This window comes from Varanus komodoensis, unplaced genomic scaffold (assembly GCF_004798865.1).
Source record: "Varanus komodoensis strain SLA01 unplaced genomic scaffold, ASM479886v1 scaffold7_1, whole genome shotgun sequence".
Taxonomy (NCBI): Eukaryota; Metazoa; Chordata; class Lepidosauria; order Squamata; family Varanidae; genus Varanus; species Varanus komodoensis.
Window position 1 is genome coordinate 230,699 of NW_025336479.1, and position 17,792 is coordinate 248,490.

Sequence of the window (17,792 nt, forward strand, 5' to 3'; positions counted from 1 at the left end):
CATCAAAACAATGACAATTAAAATATATATTTATTTATTTATTTATTTATTAAAACATTTCTATGCCGCCCCTTGCCAAGGCCTCGGGGCGGCTTACAACATCGAATACAAAATACATCAAAACAATGACAATTAAAATATATACAGTAAAATAAAATAAGCCGCCCTGGCCGAATAAAATTCAATAATATTAACATTTAAAATGCTGCATAAATAAAAAGGTCTTCGCCTGGCGCCGAAAAACAAATAACGACGGCGCCAGGCGGACCTCTCTGGGGAGCGCATTCCATAACTTAGGCGCCACCGCTGAGAAAGCCCTCCTCCGAGTAGCTACCCTCCTAATTTCCTTCACTGAGGGCTCCCGGAGGAGGGCCTCTCCTGCTGATCTCAAGGGGCAGCTGGGCATATATGGACAACACCATCCAACATCTATGTAAATGGAAAATTCCCAGGAAATCCTAGCACAGTCACACAATTATTTGTGCCTCGGGGATACTGGAAGATTTGTGGAAACCTGCACTTTCAGCTTTGCTAACCGAATATGCCGTTTGTATGCTGCACCTATAGACAGGGAGGTGGAGAGCCGTTGCTGCTCGGCAGCTTCGCCATGAGTTCAGCTCCACGCATATCATGCATGTCCTCCCTTACTTTTGTCTCGAAGCTGATGCTCTTTCCCGGCCTCTGGTTCAGTCACAATGGAACCATCGCCTCTATAGACTTTGCTGTGCAAGCGGTGAAGAAGCCGGTGCAAGCCCGTTTCCAGATCTTCCGCCCATACTGCAGCCCCGGGCAGCACTTGATCCCACCAGGTAAGGGGGGCCTGTCCTGTCGGCTGCCTGCCTCGCAAGCTCAGCTTTGCTTACGGCTTTTCCTTGGCTGCCTGTGGCAACTAAGGCCTTTGCGGTTGTTTCAGAATCCTGGAGACTTCGTGGAATCTTAGAGCTAAAAGGACTAGCAGAGTCTCTTGCGCTATGGCAAGAATCGATCAGATGTCAAAACTAGAAAGGAATAACATTCCAAAAGCATTCGCTACTATTTTATCCATTGCATGATTGTTTTTCATGGAGGATGTTTTCCGTTAATATTTAATCTCAATATATGCATATACAAATGGAAGCCATCTGCTTTTTGTCCTTCTCTTGATGCCACAGAGCAGGTCTTATCAGTATGCTTCATAGCAGTTTTTTTTTTTAAGCTGCTGTATTCCCCTATCTTTTTTTCAAAGTGAAGAAAATAAATTTACTTCCATTTTTCTCTGGTTAATTTCTTTTCATAATTTGAATTTCCTTCCAATGGCATTCATCTGCATTAAGGTGCAGCACTTAAACTATACTCTGTGCATCTGCTGACTGGAATAGTAAATATGAATAAATGGATATGAATATGAATAGTAAATATGAATGAAATACTGGTGGCTGCAATTTGTACATCTTCTCAAAAATTTTTGTAATCCCTTGTACAGAATATAGAGCAATTGCAAAATTTCAGGATTTGCCTCCTGCATGTTCCCCATCATTGGCTGTGTGTATCTTCCTGCGAGTGTGGGGTAATGCGGTGATCATGTTTTCTTCCCAGGGTGCAAACTGCTCCGTACGCCTTTTGCCTGTTGTCACTCAGATCTGCTCTGCAGCTCCATGGGTAGCTGCCCAACTGGGCAGCAGTGGTGCCCTTTGAAGGATCAGTGTCTGACCAACCTCAGTCCTTGCAGCCCGTATGCTTTTGAGAACACGACTGCCTACAGCCGGCAGTTCCCGTACCCCCCACGGTACAAAGGGGCCTCCCCATTCTATTCTCTAGGGGCAGATCTTCCTGTACTGATCACTCCCAGCAGGGAAAACATCCACATCCATGTAAGTATGCCTAGGAAATTTCTTCTGAGTTTCACAGAGGCCTTCCTTTCTCTTGGTGTTTCCTATAATTCTTTCAGTTTTCTTTTAGCATTTTCCACAGTTCTGTCACTGATGCCCTGAGCTTTTCCAAATAGCCCCTTTTTTGGTCTTGGATGTACAGGAAGCAGTTCTTTTAAGAAGGTCAGTCATGTTTGAATGTGGTGTCAAGGCCCCAGGGAGTCTGGTGGTAACTCAGAGCGGCCCTCCCCAACCTGCCGCCCCCCATATGTGTCGGGCTGCAGCTCTCGTCGTTCTTAGCCAGCATGGCATTTGGACGGCAGCAGGTGGGCAAGGCTACCTTAGAAACGAGCAGATGTACGATGGCGTGAGCTTGGCGGGCAAGGGCCCAGTTCCTCCGATGCACACGCAGGGTTCAGATGTCGGAGGAAGAGGCCCCTTGCCTGTGCCCACAGAATGCCATATGAGAACTCTTGCCACAATACATTGGGATTTAAATTTGAGGCACTTTGATTTAATAAAGATTCGAGGCAACTTACAGCAAAATTGACTCACACACATTTTGAACTATTTAAAATAACTAAAACCAAGTAGAACCCCCACCCAAACCCAATACCGCAGCTCCGTAAAAATAGCTGAAGCATCAGTGACCGGCCTATACAATTTGTCTTGGGCATTAAGAAGGCCATCACATGTGATCACGTGCCTGGAAATAATGCTTTTAAAGTGTCCTTGGACTATTCTTGCAACACAGCACCTGTTCTTCATCATTAACACATGAACAAACGAGCCATCCTTGGGCCACTCATGCATCACCTGGAGCAATGCAAGCATGAGGGGCTGCTTAGCAGCTGGCCCCTGAGAAAGGGGAAATGCCCCCCAAACTCTTGATGAGATCTGGGTTTTCTGTGAATTTTAGGTTCTCCTCCCAAAGGAAGCAATCTCTGTCTATCCAGATGACATCCTGGGGATCCAGCACAATGCTGGTGCGGGCTCCTTCCTGCACTGCCAGCCGCACGCAGATTCCCACTGGCGGCAAAGTTATATGAGCCTCACGAAGGACGGCTGGTGGGAAGGAGAAGTTGCCGGGCTTCCCAACCCCGCCTGGGTGGATGATGTGATTTGTGACCTGCAAGTGATCTTTGCCCGGGAAGTGAGGAGCTTGGCAAACGCTCCACTGCAGGACTACAAGGTGGAACTGGGCTCGCGCACCCACGCGGCGGCAGCAGCGGGCAAAGCTGTCGGGGGCACACAGGCACGCTGCGCAGCGCAGGTGCGCTCAAAAGTGAGCGACTTGCAGCTTATCTACCCGGTGCCGCTTGGCGGGAAGCTCAACGTGGTCACGAAGCAGAAGCTCGCACTGGTCGTCAAGATCGCCGCCGGCTGCAATGCCGTGGCTCGCTGGACGTCGCCCGTGGACAAAGCTGGGGTGCCTTTTGTGGCCACTTGCCCAGCGGGCCTCGCAGCCCTTGTCCCTGCTTGCATCAGAGAGACTAGAGACACGTGGTTCTCCTCGGTGCAGCTTGTTCTGGGCGAGCCTCGAGAAGAGGAGATCTTGGACATCCTGGCCTCCAATGAGGTCAGTGCCCAGAAGTTGTCCGTGAAGATCCAAGCCTATGATGCCATCGAGGGGCTTCATGTGGTGCCCCCGGGTCCCTGTCGGATGCAAGTGGATGAGTCCAAGGTGGGTTATGGAATGATGGTGCCACTCCCGTGCTTACCCCTGTATTTAATTGCTGCATCATCCTATAGGCCAGTGATGGAGAACCTTTTAGACGCCAAGTGCCAACACTGCAATAAAACCTGAATACTGAGGTTTTAGCTTAGGAAAAAAGCCTCACAGCCAGTCCAAGCATATATATATATATATATATTACTTGGAAGCACACTGACTGGTCATACGAATACTCAGATGAGTCATGACTAATGAGTCGCTGCTCAGGACGGCATCATCAGGCACCGCTATTCATTTCCGAGCATGCGCATGGCCCCTATGTGTGCTGTGATCAGATGCTCGGCTGCTGGGGCGACGCAGGGGCGGGGCGACGCGGCTCACATGCTGACAAAGAGGGCTCTGTGTGCCCGCTGTGGCACGCATGCCATAGGTTCGCAACCACTGCCCTAACCCAACCCTGGTGCAAAACCCTAACCCAAATACAGGGGTAAAATGCCATTGAAAGGGGCGATTTTGAAAAAGCCTTCCTTGAGCAGCCTTTTCTGCACAGCTCATCATTTCTGCCCATTCTAACTACATTCCAACCATCCAAATCATGCCAGAATGCCACGTTTTTGTAACACTAACCCTACCTTGGGGCATACCCCTAACCCTAATATAGGGGTAAAATACCATTGGGGAAATAATGCAATTTTGAGAAAGCCTTCCTTGGGTAGGTTTTTCTGCTCCGCTCCTCCTTTCTGCACATTTTAACCACATTCCAGCCATCAAAATCATGCCAGGACACCTCGTTTTTCTAACTCCAACTCAGTTATGGTGAATCTTTTAGAGATCTAGTGCCCAAAGTGCAACCCAAGACACATTTATTGCAATGTGCCAACACTGCAATAAAACCTGAAAATTGAGGTTTTACTTTAGAAAAAACAACTCGCAGCCAGTCCAAGAAAATACGTGTGTGTGTGTGTGTGTGTCCTTGGGAGTGCTCTGACCAGCCACGCGAAAGCTTGGACGAGTCATGCCTACTGAGTCACGTCTTGTGATGCCATCGCCTGGCGCCACTACTCCTTCCGAGCACGCGCATGGCCCCTGTGTGCACTGGTATCCGATGCTCGGCTGCTGGGGTGACCCTGGGGCGACTTGGCTTGCATGTCCACAGAGAGGGCTCTGCCTGCCCAGTGTGACACGCGTGCCATAGGTTCACCACCACTGCTATAGCCCATCCTACGGTTAAGGAATCCGACGCTGGCCAGAGACCTTCTGATGTTCTTGTCCAGTCTGCTAATCCAACCTCCCCCAACCTGGTGCCCTCCAGATGTATTACAGCAGAACTCTCACAATGTCTCAACCAGCAAAGGTGGCTGGGATCTACTGGGCGTTGTAGTCCAATGCTTGCTTGCTTGCTTGATTTAAAAATTTTAGACCATTGCTCACTGTGGTCTCGGACTGGTTTAATACACCAATGGCATATGAAGGAGGCTACCACTTTGAAAAAAGCTATGCTAAGTCAGGCAGAGTCCAGAAACTAATTTTATGAAGGAAAGGAGTAATGAAAAATGCTTCTTTCCAACAGAAAGATGTAAAATAACTGTTTGCTCTTGTTTATAGGATGACCCATGGTCTGGCCAGCTAGGTTTTTCTAGGAAACCAGTCAGGCTGGTGAGGTTTAGTAAACATAGTTTATAGTTTAGGAGAAAAAGTTAATTCACATTGCATTCTTGTATGTGTTTACTCAAAGGTAAACCTCACTGAATGCAGTGAGGTTTGCTCCTGGGTAACTTGGTGAAGGAATGTAATATAACAGTTCTTTTGTGGCTTTACAGAGCGTGAACAGGAATAGTAGCCCAGACAAAGGAAAGGAGACATGGCTCTGAAGTGCAGACAGGATATAAACAAGAACTTGGAGCTATGAAAATGGGCAGGGACTTCAGCAATGCTCAGTTACCTGAGTCCCAGATCCCTGGAATTTCCTAACCAGTGCACTTTGGCTGCAGAGTACTCTGGTTTCTGAGTTCTCAGCAGCCAATAGTGGAATGTTTTTCCAAGTTCTCTGAAATCATAACTTATAGCTAGAAACTTGGTTTCTCTTTTAGTTTTTTTAAAAAAATAACGTGATATTCAGCATGCCAGATGCCACATCAGATTCCAGGATTTATTTTATTCTCCTTGCATATGGAATCTCTGAATAAAGGACAATTTTATACATTTTGTTTTGTTTGTTCCTCAGCTATTAGGAACTGGGAAAGGGCTCTTGAGAGGCAATTCAATGTCTCGTGCTCCTTGACTGCCCCCCTCCCCGTTACCTAGTCCAAAGGCCAGTCAGCATGGCTGAACCAAGTCTTGGCCCACTCTAATCACATGACTTCTTTGCTTTGACCAGGAGTTTACTGCTGAGATCAGCCAAGGTTCCTCCGTCTCTTATACCTGGGTAATAGATGACATGGACATGCTTGCCTATAATGGCCGGAGCTACAGTGTCAGATTTAGGAAATCTGCCACATATCAACTAAAGGTGAGGAACCAATGCTAAACAAAAGTGGGAAGAAAAACGTGGCAGAGCAAGGCCTCTGTGGTCATCTCGGGGGTGTGAAATAATACTTATTGTATAGCAATGTGCATGTCATACAGGGGACCAGCACGATTGCCTCTAACTTACAAAGGGCAGAAGACAGACTGATCGAGACTGGCTTGCCTAAGGCTATTCAGAGCATTTGAACCAGGGACTTCTGACTTGGCTTACTCTCTTCTGCAGCTATTTGCAGATGCTAACAGGCAGCTAAGCCGAACGTTCTTGGCAGGTGCTTATGCTGTTTGGGTTCCAGGGGGCATTATGAGTTTTCTTGTGGGTTTCTCCTTCTTGTCCGCAGCTGACCGCAAAGAACCCAGTGAGCGTCAGATCTTTGGAACTGGTGCTCACAGTTGAGCCTGTGAACCCCTTGGCGAACCCTGAGCTGCTGGGACTCCCTGGAGTTGTGGAAGTCAATGTTGTCCAGACCGTGATCTTCAAGGTGGAAGTGGACACTACTGTGGACGTTACTGTGAGGTGAGGAGCAAGGCAAGGAAGTCGGGGTAGGTTCCAGAGGCATCTCTCAGGTATAATCCTAGCAGCCGAATTCTCTATTCAATGCAACTCACACTGTCATTTCGGTACATGGCACCAGTGGGAAAGCCCCACTTGTGCTCACTTATGGTCCTTTCATTCTAAGTGGAATCCAGCCCAAAGCCCAGAGCCAGTGGGAGAGCCCCTGCTCTGTGTTCCAAAAGCTGCAGGTTCAACCCCACCAGTTCCAGTTAAAAGGCCCAAGTAGGAGGTGATGAGGAAAGCTTCTTTCTGAGCCTGTCAAGACCCGAGGCAGCTCCAGGGCTCCCTCTGCTGGTCAAGGACCAGCACAGCAGCCCTGGTAGTGGCAGGATTACTACCCTAACCTACTGCAGCCACCGGGGCTCTCATGAGCTCCACCTGGAGTCCTGGGGGAAGAGCTATATAAGAACTGGCTGGACTCTGCCTTGTGCGTCAGCTCCTGACTCTGACTTTTGGACTGCTCCGCTGTGCCTTTGTACTGACCCTTGTGGCACGCCTGGGTCCCAGTGCTCCTGTGTGCTAGTTAGCCACCCATGCTCTGGACACTGGCAGGGTCCCTGGAGGGTTGGTGCCCATCGTAGCAGACAGTCCTGGGCTATGATGGACAAATAGTCCGACCAGGTATAAGACAACCTCCCATTTTCCCTTAAGAACAGGAGAGGCCTCGCTACCTCTCCCCTGCCCTGTTCTTTGGAGCACTCACGGGCTTTCAGGAGCTTTCAACAGGTCTGAGCCTTTCCATGCATAAAGCCATACCCGAAACAGTCCAGCCCAGGCTCCTGCCTCAGGGCAGGAACATCCACAAACCAGCGCCCGGCAGTGCAGATGATGCGGTCCAGGCCACAGACAGACAGTGACTCTCATGCATGTGGCAGCCAGCAAAACGGGTTGCTCCAAGGGACTCAAGCAACCGAGTCCAGTCACCTCCTTTGGGAGAGAGAAAATATACAAACCCAAATCCTGACACTCGCTCAAAGGAACGGAGGAAAACACCTTTTTGACCTCAGAAGTCAGTCACAAATTGAGAATGGCTCTGGGCTTTCTGGACTTAAAATATTCTAGTCCAACACTCTGTGCAGGGCCAGGATTGCTTTTAACCAAGCCTCCTAATACGTTCGCCCGTGACTTGCTCTGCTGATGCCTTCATCTTTCACATTGCAATGTGCCACAGACAAGACACTCCGTGCCAGGGACGGCTCTCGGGAAGGGAATAAATTTAGCAAATGGTATCTGGGCTGCTGAAAGAATGCATTGTGCAACCAGGAATTACGATGCAAGGCACTGAGATATTGCTTGACTTTTGGCATCGGAGATTGAATCTACCTTGTGGATACAGAAATTTTGGCAGAGGCCAGAGATAGTGATGGATAGTCCGGGAGAATTACTGGGAGGAGCAGAAGTGATAAGGGACATAGAGGAAACTCTGGAAAGAAACTTGCCATTGCTGATCTCTGTCTATGCTCACACAGATACGAGCCAATTTATTTATTATATCCCACATTTTTCGTACAGAGAATGCAAGGCAACTTGCATACTGCTCCTTTCCTCCATTTTATCCTCGCAACCCCCCTGTGAGGTAGGTTGGACTGAGAGTCAGTGACTGGCCCAAAGTCAACTTCAAGGACAGACTGGACACGCACATGGTAGGCACGTCATAAGCGGAGCCGGCAGGAGCCGGGGATCAAAGTAGATGGCCCAGGAGGCCCCTTCTGACTCGTGCTATTTCTATGTTTCATGGCTGAATGAGGACTAGAACCTGGATCTCTGGGATCCCAGTCCAGCACTCTACTCAGCTACATCATGGCGGCTCGCTTTCTGGTTCCCAGAAGCTGCCCAGTCTCGCTTTTGATGCTCCAGATTGACAAGCATTTCTCGCAGACATTCTGTGCAGATTGTCAAATTCCAAGACTCTGCAAAGAGAATTCAAATAAATCCTCTGAGTTCAGAAAACACTACCAGGCAACCTGTGGGGGATGCTCCCAGTATATCCAACCCCTTCCTTCCTGTAATGTGCACTGTTATATCTGAGGCAAGCTGTCTTTGCTTTCAGGTGGAATTTCGGTGACAACAGCCCAGAGGTAGAGAGCACGCTTGCTCCCCCTTACAGCCCTCATCTACCACGTCCAGATCCACAGACAGAACGGGTTCAAGTGTCAGCCAGAGTGACACATGTCTTCATTCAGCCAGGTGGGAAAACTGGGATGCTGTTGGAAGATAACTGGGTGCTGGGAAAACAACAGCGTTATATGGCCCCCTAACAGACTAGGGACCTAATACAGTGCGGTTGCCTGTATTCTTCTGAAATGCAAAAGTTCTGGGTACCCAACTGTGTGTGGGAAGAGCATGGAGGCTAAAATTGCCTCTGCGTTCCCCTCACCATCAAAAGCTGGCTCTCTTCCGAGCCTCACTTCTCCCCTTCCAGTGGCCTGGAGTGCCACCTCCCCCGTGCTGACCTCAAGGACGGCCTTCTGTCCTATGGCCCCACCTGGAGCAGAAAGAACCCTCCCAGCTGGGCGGGCAGAGAGGGCCCCCAAAGGCAGCATCCGAGCTGGACCCTTGGAAGGCTTCTCCCAATTGGCAGGGGACTCCATCTTCTCCTGTGGCTTGCCAGGCTGGGTCTGCTGGCCCTGAGTTGTGCACAACACACAAGGTTTATGATGTCCTGTGTTTTTGGAGGAGCAGACCGTGGAAAGAGGGCACAACGGATAAAAAGAATGGCATGAGAAAGCTTAGCGATTAGCATGCCATTGTTTATTTTATTTATGGAAACATTTATATTCGGCAAAAAAACCATAGAAGATTAGGACCAAGACAGGAACACGATGTAAGGAGGGAGGAAACAGATGTTTTGCTGTTACGCCAGGAGGCTCTGCAGGAGGTTTCCTGCTTGTTCTTGTGTTGCTCCAGAAAGCGAAGTGGTCTAGTGGCCTGGGAGAGCCAGGGGGCATCTCTGACAAGCCCCTTCCCCACCTATAGGTTGCACTAGGGGGACCTCAAGCCTTGCCAGCTACTTGCCACAGTGTTTTGGGGTAGGGCCCTTCTCAGTGCCCCTCCCACATCTGGGAAGCATTTGCTGGGAAGATGCAAAAGGCCGTTCTGCATGGCTCTGCCCAGGCTTTGAAAGTGCCCTCACAGGCGGCTGCCTAGCCCTTTTCCCTCAGCCTTTCTCAGCAAGTGGAGTCCTCCCTGTTTATACATGCCGCAATCCTGCTGAGATGATTTCCTTTTGCTGCTCTTTATGGATGGCTGCTATCCTGCTGTGTTATTTTATCTGCTTTTTTGTGTGCTTATATATAGTATTTTTATTTCCCCGATAATTTCTTATATTGCATTCATTTGTTTTATTGTGACTCGAGTGCCTATTGAAGAAAGCAGGGGTATAAATGTGATAATGAAAGAGGAGTAATAGTCCCGAGTAATATTATTTTTAAAGAGAAAGTTATGCTGTTTCTGGAAAAGTTATTCCTTCTGACATGCACCTTACACCTTTATTCCTGTAGGGGACTACACTGTCAAAGCGGAAGCCTTCAACAGATATGAGCAAGTCCAGCGGGTGGCCAGAGTCCGTGCTGTCATGCCCATAGCCGTGGTGACGATCCTGACCAATCCTGCTTCCCCGCTGGTTAACGAAGCTGCTCGGTTTGAGGCCTTGGCGTCTCCTTCCCTCTTCGGCCTTTTCTATTCCTGGGACTTTGGGGATGGGTCACCCGTGCAGGAGGGGCCAAATGCCACTGTGTGCCATTCCTTCGGAAAGAGTGGACTTTACAATGTGGCCTTAAAGGCCTATAACAATCTCAGTGAGGTGACATCAGGGGCTTCTGTGTCCATCAGCGAAGGGATCAAGGGCCTGCGTGTAACATGTAGTGGGCCCAGCGAACTGGGTTCAGCAACCGTCATCAATGCTACGCTGATCTCTGGCCCAGACACCAGGTGGTCTTTCGACATGGGGGATGGGACCGTCTACAGCAATCTGTCACAGGGGGTAGTTTCTCATATTTTTGCCACGGAAGGAAAACACCTGGTGACTGTGACAGTTCACGGGGCCACTGCCTCTGCCACTGCATCCACCATCGCTGAGGTTCACAAACTTAAGATAACCCACATCTTGGTTCCTGCCTGCCTGTCCAGTGGGGAACCAGCCCTGCTTGAAGCTGCTGTAACAGGACCAGGAAAAGGGGCGATGTTCTGTTGGGATTTCCAGGATGGGAGCCCTCCTTATGTTCAACGTGGAGCTTCCACAGTTCTTCACAGCTACATGGCAGCCGGGAGTTACCAGCTCAATCTCACTGTCTGTGGCTCAGTGAGCAGTTCCTCCCATCAGCAAACCATTTGTGTGGAGGACAAAATTGTCTCGGTTAAGCTATCGGCCTTTGTGTCTGCTGTAGCTTTAGGAGAACCCATTTCCTTTGTGGCTGAAGTGGATCCAGTACCAGACCCTCAGCACCAGTACAAATACCACTGGGATTTTGGTGTTGGTGAGGACACAGTGTCTTCTAAAGCTCCAGAAATCACTTTTGTGTACCTGGAGGCTGGGTTCTATACAGTAACAGTGACTGTGTGGAACATGGTAAGCCAGCAAAATGCTTCCGTGATGGTCACAGCTGAGCAGGCGATTCGGACTATTTCCATTCACCACAGTGGTGAAACAGGCATCTTTCTAGCTCTGGGCATTTCCTATGTTTTTATGGCAGAAATCAGCTGGGACACTAATGCTACATTTAGATGGGATTTTGGAGATACTTCCCCTCATCAGATGGGTCAAAGTGCCTCCCACACCTATCGGAAAGCTGGAGAGGTGACCATCACAGTCGTGGGTGAGAACCTGGTTAGTCATAGGACAGCTACACTGACCATGATGGTGCTGAATCCAGTTCAGTTATTGACTCTACATGCTGAGCCACCAGTGAGCGAGGCGGGACAGGAAGTCACCCTCACGGCTTCCTTAGCTGCAGGAGATCATGTGCACTATTGCTGGGCCGTTGGTGAAGGAACTGGATTCCAAGAGGGAACATCCATTTTCACTCACACTTTTTCTACCTCTGGCACCTTTGTGGTATTTGTCAAGGCTGAGAATGCGGTGAGCATGGAGAAGGCAAATGTCACTATCGAGGTCCAAATGAGGATCCAAGGAGTGCAGATCCACAGTGAACACGGGGTGCAGAACAAGTATCTGGCTGTGGCTGAACCCGTCTCTCTCCTGGGCAAGGTCACTCATGGCTCCAATGTTACTTTCCAATGGGCTGCTTTGCAAGGAAAGAATCCCCTGGTTACTGCTAAAGGACAGTTGTTCTTATTCTGTCCCAGTAGAAGCGGGGAACTCCTGGTGGAGCTGAAAGCTTGGAATGCACTAGGTGGAATCACCACCAACCTTACCTTGGAAGTCTTGGAGAGAGTGAGTGGCGTGAAGGTTCATTCTGCCGCTAATAGTGTAGCAGTGGGAAAGGCAGTGCATCTGAATGTCTCGGTGACGTCTGGGACTGATCTCCATTACTTGTGGAAGATGGAGGAGGATGGACGCTTTTGGCCTACTGCCACACCCTCACTTTCTTACGTCTATAACACTCTGGGCCTCAAGCCAGTTTTTGTTACTGTTTACAATGTTCTGGGATCCAGTAATGGCTCCATGGAATTCAGAGTGCAAGAACCTGTGTCTGGAGCAAACTTTAGCCTGAGAGGAGCCACTCAGCCCTTTTTCGTGGAGTCAGGCACCTCTGCAGAATTTCTGGGTATGGTGGCTGCAGGTTCTGATATTTCTTGGGAATGGCAGATAAGGAGAACGGAAGTGTGGAAACCAATCTTCTTCCATAGGCAGAATATCTCATATAAATTTGAACAGTATGGAGACTACCAAGTGTTTCTGCATGTTTGGAATGATGTCAGTGAGAGCTCAACTCTAGATACCGTCTCCGTCCAAGACCGTGTGGCTGAGTTGGCTGTGACAGTGGACAAGTGGCTGGTGTGCACAGATGACGAAGTTACCTTTTTGCTGCGTGTTTTGAAGGGGTCCAGAGTGACGTTTGCCCTCTTCTTCCCATCACTCGGGATTCACAAGGAAAGTTCTGGGGGGATTTTCCAGTCTGCTTTTCCCCTGAGAGGCTACCACCAGGTGCAAGCATCTGCTTACAACGACATTAGTCATGAAACAGCCACGGTCATGGTGAATGTCTTGGAGAAGGTGAAGGGGCTGCATCTCCTAGATGATTACCCACCTATCCTGGAAGCCAACAGGGAACTTAGGTTCAAAGCAGCCGTGCAAGCTGGAGGGAACGTGACCTTCTCTTGGACCTTTCGGCTCTCTGGACTTCCTGAGTATAATGCCACAGGCCAGCAGGTTCTGTATACACCTCCTGGCAAGGGCAACTTGACCATTCTGATAGTGGCCCACAACACGTTATGTGCAGACGCGCTTACAGTAGTAAGAGCTGTGCAGTTGCCAGTAGCAGCTGCTTCTCTATTCAGCAATGGCACTAGGACGTTTGTCAATCAAACGGTGGCATTTGAGGTGATGGTGACAGGAGGCAGCAACCTTCGCACGGAATGGAAGTTTGGGGATTCGGATGAGACGTTTGCCAGGGAAGGAGACTGGAGCGCATTTCACAGGTATCGCCAACCTGGTGATTTCTCAGTGGAGGTGCGAGTCTACAATAATGTCAGTTTTGTCCTGGTGCAGTCAAAAGTGACCGTGCAGCTGCTGCTCTGTGAAAGCCCCATGGTGAAGTTGGTGGATCCTCCCTCTATGATCTCCAGATCCCACCCCAGCTATTTTGAGGCTGACGTGGACTTGAAAAGATGTACGGCTTACAGAGCCTTGTATTGCTGGGAGATATTCCACGCCTCCTGCTGTGATCATCCGTCCAAGACCAACATGGTCTCCTTACCTTCCGTAGACATGCTAGCTCCTCGCCTTGTGCTCCCCAGGCTCTCTCTGGATGCTGGTCCCTACTGCCTGCACGTCACTGTCTCTCTGGAGGGCACTCCTCTGGCCCAGGTGGCTTCCAGCAGCTTCACTGTGCTTTCCAGCAGGCTTGTTCCAATCATCCAAGGAGGCTCCTGGAGGAGATGGACAGCGAAGCTGGATTTGGTTCTCGATGGAAGCAAATCGTATGATCCTGATACGGTGGGACATGGAGACTCCTTCCTGGTATTCCAGTGGGACTGTGAAATTGAGGTAATAACAGCAATAAGGCACGTTATTTGATCAGTCAAGGTCATTAATTAATGAGATGGTTTTCCTGTATATGAAGCTTTTAACAGTTTCTGTCAGATATTGCAAACATATGAGACTAACCAGCTCATCCAACCACATTTTCTTGGTGTGTCCCTTTCTCTTAATCTCTGCTCCCAAGCCAAGACTTGTTGGAAAAGAGGAAAAAGATGGCCTAGAATTGTCTCATTCCCAGGGAAAGAGGTAGCAAACACACAGCACTGAAACTATGTGCTTGTTTCTCTTTGTGATGTTCTGTGCCGTCAAGTCATCTCTGACTAAAGGCAACCTCAGGAATGAGTGCCCTCCAAAATGCCCAGTCCTTTGGAGCCTCGCTCGGTTATTTGTGACAGACAAGTGCAAAGCAAATTTCTGTAGGAATTGTAGGCACAGACCTGAGACCTGTCATTTAAGGGCTATCACAGCAAAAGAGATCCCCTGTTCACACTTCATTCATACTGCAGGAGAAGACTGACCTTTCTTTCACATGCCTTTGAGCTCCTGCAGTTTGGGAAAGCATAGCAAGAAAGCATAGCAAGAGCTGAAGAGGTTCAGGAGGATGGACTTCTTGCTTCTTGCAAAGGAAGCCACAGCCACTTCCATTATACAAGTCCTGCTGTCTCAAAAGTTACGACCTGTGCCCTCACGCGCCCTCCTTCCCCCACTCCCAGCATCAGGGCGGAAGAATCAGGGAGGATGTAGCTCAGTGGATTAGTGCCTGCTTCGCATAGAGAGGCCCCTGGACCAATCCCCAGCATCTCCGGGTAAAGCTGCTGCCAACCAGTGCCAAGAATACTGGGCAAGGTGGACCCAGGGTCTGACTCAGTGCAAGCCGACTCCTTTGTTTCTGTGTTTCTCTCTGTTACAGGGATCAAATGTGTCTGCAGCGCTGTGTGGCTTCCCTTGCATGGCAGGCAAGGACAGGGTGACTGTGCCACACGCCACGCTGAAGCCGGGGCTGACGTATCGCTTCATCCTGACTGTGGAGAAGCCTGGTAAAGATCCTGCTAGGGCAGTGCAGATGGTGAGCTTGGTGATATTACCTCCGCTATTCTCACATAGCCTCTGTTCCTCTGTGCAGTAGACAGGTGCTTATGTAAGCTGGGCATCTTCAAATACTCCCTCTTGGGATGGTAGGACAATGCTCTGATCCTTCACTTAAACAACGCAGTTTGAAAACTGGTGTGTATGTGCATGTTCACATGAGAAATATGGGACGAGAAAAATAAATCCTTACCTTACTAATTTATTATTTCATTTATTTTTTAAATTTATTTTTTGAAATGAATAGATTTTCTGTCAGCAGAAAAGCTCTCTGGATGCTTCACAACATCTTATCCCGTGTTTTCTGTGCTTCAGGACCTATAAGCCATAACTTAACTGCCTGAATGCTAGTAATGTGTTTCTTTTCAAGGGAAACCTCCGTTGACACCTGTGAAATATAGCCAGCAGGGGCTGTTATTTTTCTGTGAACTGTGGCAAGAAGCATTAAATTATCCTTCCTCCCCACTGCCCTGCTCCAGTTTGGAGGCTGCTCAAGCTTCTCTGCAACAGCTGTGTACATAGTTTTCAAGTGCTGAAAAATAAAGCTAAACTAAATTAGCATTTGCAGAGGCCATGGAATGCTAAAAGGGTCAACATGAGCTTGCAAACAGGCTCACTTGGTCCTTTAGGTTCCCTGTAGCCACTATAAAGGCTATTTTCCCCCAGTTGTACATCATCATCATCATCACCATCACCACCACCGTCATCATCACCACTATCATCATCATCATCACCACCACTTTACTGAATTGAAGGATCGGTAGCACAGACCACAGAAGACCAGTGTTTTGCCCACCCGGATGTCTAGTTTTTCCCTTGAATATTATTGGAACTTTCTTGCCCTCCCAATTATGACCTGACACCAATTCCTCCAGAAAGAATGAAGTTACTACTGGGAAAGAGTCACAGAGTCAGCATTTCTGTTCCATGTGCATGCAGTAAAGCTAAAAATTCCCCGAGGAGACTTGCCACTAATGTACTCAGGACAAAAAACTGTGCATGTGAGCATGCACACATACATGCTCCCACCCCATCTTAGCCAAAATATGTGCACGGCTGCTCACAAATCACTTTGAAAGCCTGCATTGCCAAAACTGAGCCATAATGACTAGAGCTGATGCACCTTTCCCAAAGGTGAGAAGCGGGGAAGGTGGTGTTTATCCTGAAGGACAGACACCAGTGCTGCGGCTGCTTGGAAGAAAGGGTCTCTGTGGTGCCAAGGGACTGTATGGCTTCCCATTTCCACGGGGCTAAGGATGGGCTAAAGTGTAGAACTCAGCCTGGAATTAGATCACCCTTACAGATAAGTTTGGCTCTCCTCGCTGGAAATAGCTGTTTCAGCGCCCTCTTGCCAGCCTCTGTTTGCAACACTCGCACGGTTTCCATGTTTCTTCCATCTTCTTTTGTCACTACCAACAAAGTCCATGAACAAAGGATAAGCAGAATAGTGCCAGGACCCCCCATGTAGTGCCAGGACCCCCCTCTCTGGAAGCACCGCAGAGTCCGATCTCTTTGTGAGGCTGAACCTGCCCTGACTGCTTCAGCGTGTGCTCGCCTTTTCCAGAGGGCAGCTCACACGCACTGTGCTCGCTGGAGATGTGCAGGTTCTTCCCTCTTTCCTCCAGGCAGGTGCGGTGGTGCGAGCTCAGCTCGTTGAGGGATCTGCTACGAGGGTGGCTGCTTTTACTTCTGGGGTACAGAAGCAGAACCATGTTCAGTCCAAGGGCTTCTATTTCAGAGGAGTTCTCAGGAGGTACATTCCAGCTGTGGTCAGACTCAAAATACCAGGCATATCAGGGTAATTACTGCAAGTAACTAAGCCTCAAGGAAGACATTCCAGCTTTGTTAAATGAAGGCAAAAAACCCCCCAAAAAACTGTCCCAGAGCCAGGAGACCACCAAAGAATTGGTGGTTGTGGCAAAGTAAAAGCAGGAAAAAGGGGCCTTCTGGGGACCCCTGGAAGGCTAGATTGGGAACCCCAGAAGGCTGGAGTTGGCCCCTGGGGCCTGAGTTCTGCGTCTTTGCTTTACTCTTTACATGACTGAATTTCGTAATGACTTGGACAGTTGGTTCCCTTCCTTCTGGATCAAACACAGAGAAGAGGGCCTTGTCGAACTGTGTTTTCTCTCCTCTCTGAGATCAAAGCTCAATGGATTAGGGGTGCTGAATTAAAAAAAATCAACCTCCACTGAAGAATGCCCAGGTGCAAATACGCTTGAGCTGAAGTTGGAAAGCCCCACCAGGACCACATATAAGGTTTTGTGTCCAGAGGCAAGCACAGTATGGCTGAACCCACATTGCTTACACTTTGATGTACAATTCACTACAACTCTGCTGTCTTGGCTGAGAGAGGTACCAGGGATACCTGCATTGCACAAAACTGTGGCTTGTAGGACTTCTTACTCCTCTCTTGCTAGAGCGCATCGCTCCATATCTACAAACCAGTCATGCTGTGTCTTGGTTAGGGGTTGACTTCAACATTGCCTTTGATGTCTACTGGCAGGTTTCGATTGAATCCAGCCGGATCCTGCCTGTGAACCTGGAGTGCCGTTCCTGCAGTGCTTTGTCAAGCTATGAAGTCAGCAGCAGCAGCCATGTTGTACTGTCTGGGCAATGCAGAAGCACCGGGCAATGTGAGAGCGGAACAAGGGTGAGGCAGTCCTTCCTGGCTCCGGGGTCTACAGCAGCAGGGAGTTTGCTGTGCTTGGCAGGAACACCCATCCAGCCCAGCTGTCCTCGGCTGGATGCTCTCCTGCTTGTTGGACTGCAGCTCCCATCAGCCCTGACCAACATGGCCATTGACGATACTGTCTGAGGATGATGGAGGTGCTGTCAAACACAGCTGGAGCACATCCATTTGGGAATGGCTGCTCTAGCAGTTTAGGAGGAAGAGGCATGACCTAAGAAAGGTGATCTATTGTAGAACCCCCAGCATATTTGGAG

At 49.1% G+C, this 17,792-nt stretch overlaps 1 protein-coding gene across 1 annotated transcript in view; it reads left to right on the top strand.

Moving 5' to 3' along the window:
- Nucleotides 1-541: 541 nt before the first annotated feature.
- Nucleotides 542-17,792, top strand: part of LOC123035640 (polycystin-1-like) — a gene marked incomplete at its 3' end in the record, with an annotated part of 33,651 nt that continues 16,400 nt past the window's right edge. The window contains exons 1-9 of the mRNA XM_044454053.1: nt 542-809; nt 1,618-1,850; nt 2,767-3,531; nt 5,900-6,031; nt 6,387-6,562; nt 8,652-8,788; nt 10,102-13,769; nt 14,674-14,829; nt 17,353-17,499. Coding sequence (XP_044309988.1) covers nt 542-809; nt 1,618-1,850; nt 2,767-3,531; nt 5,900-6,031; nt 6,387-6,562; nt 8,652-8,788; nt 10,102-13,769; nt 14,674-14,829; nt 17,353-17,499 — 5,682 coding nt within the window. The remainder of the gene's footprint in view (nt 810-1,617; nt 1,851-2,766; nt 3,532-5,899; nt 6,032-6,386; nt 6,563-8,651; nt 8,789-10,101; nt 13,770-14,673; nt 14,830-17,352; nt 17,500-17,792) is intronic.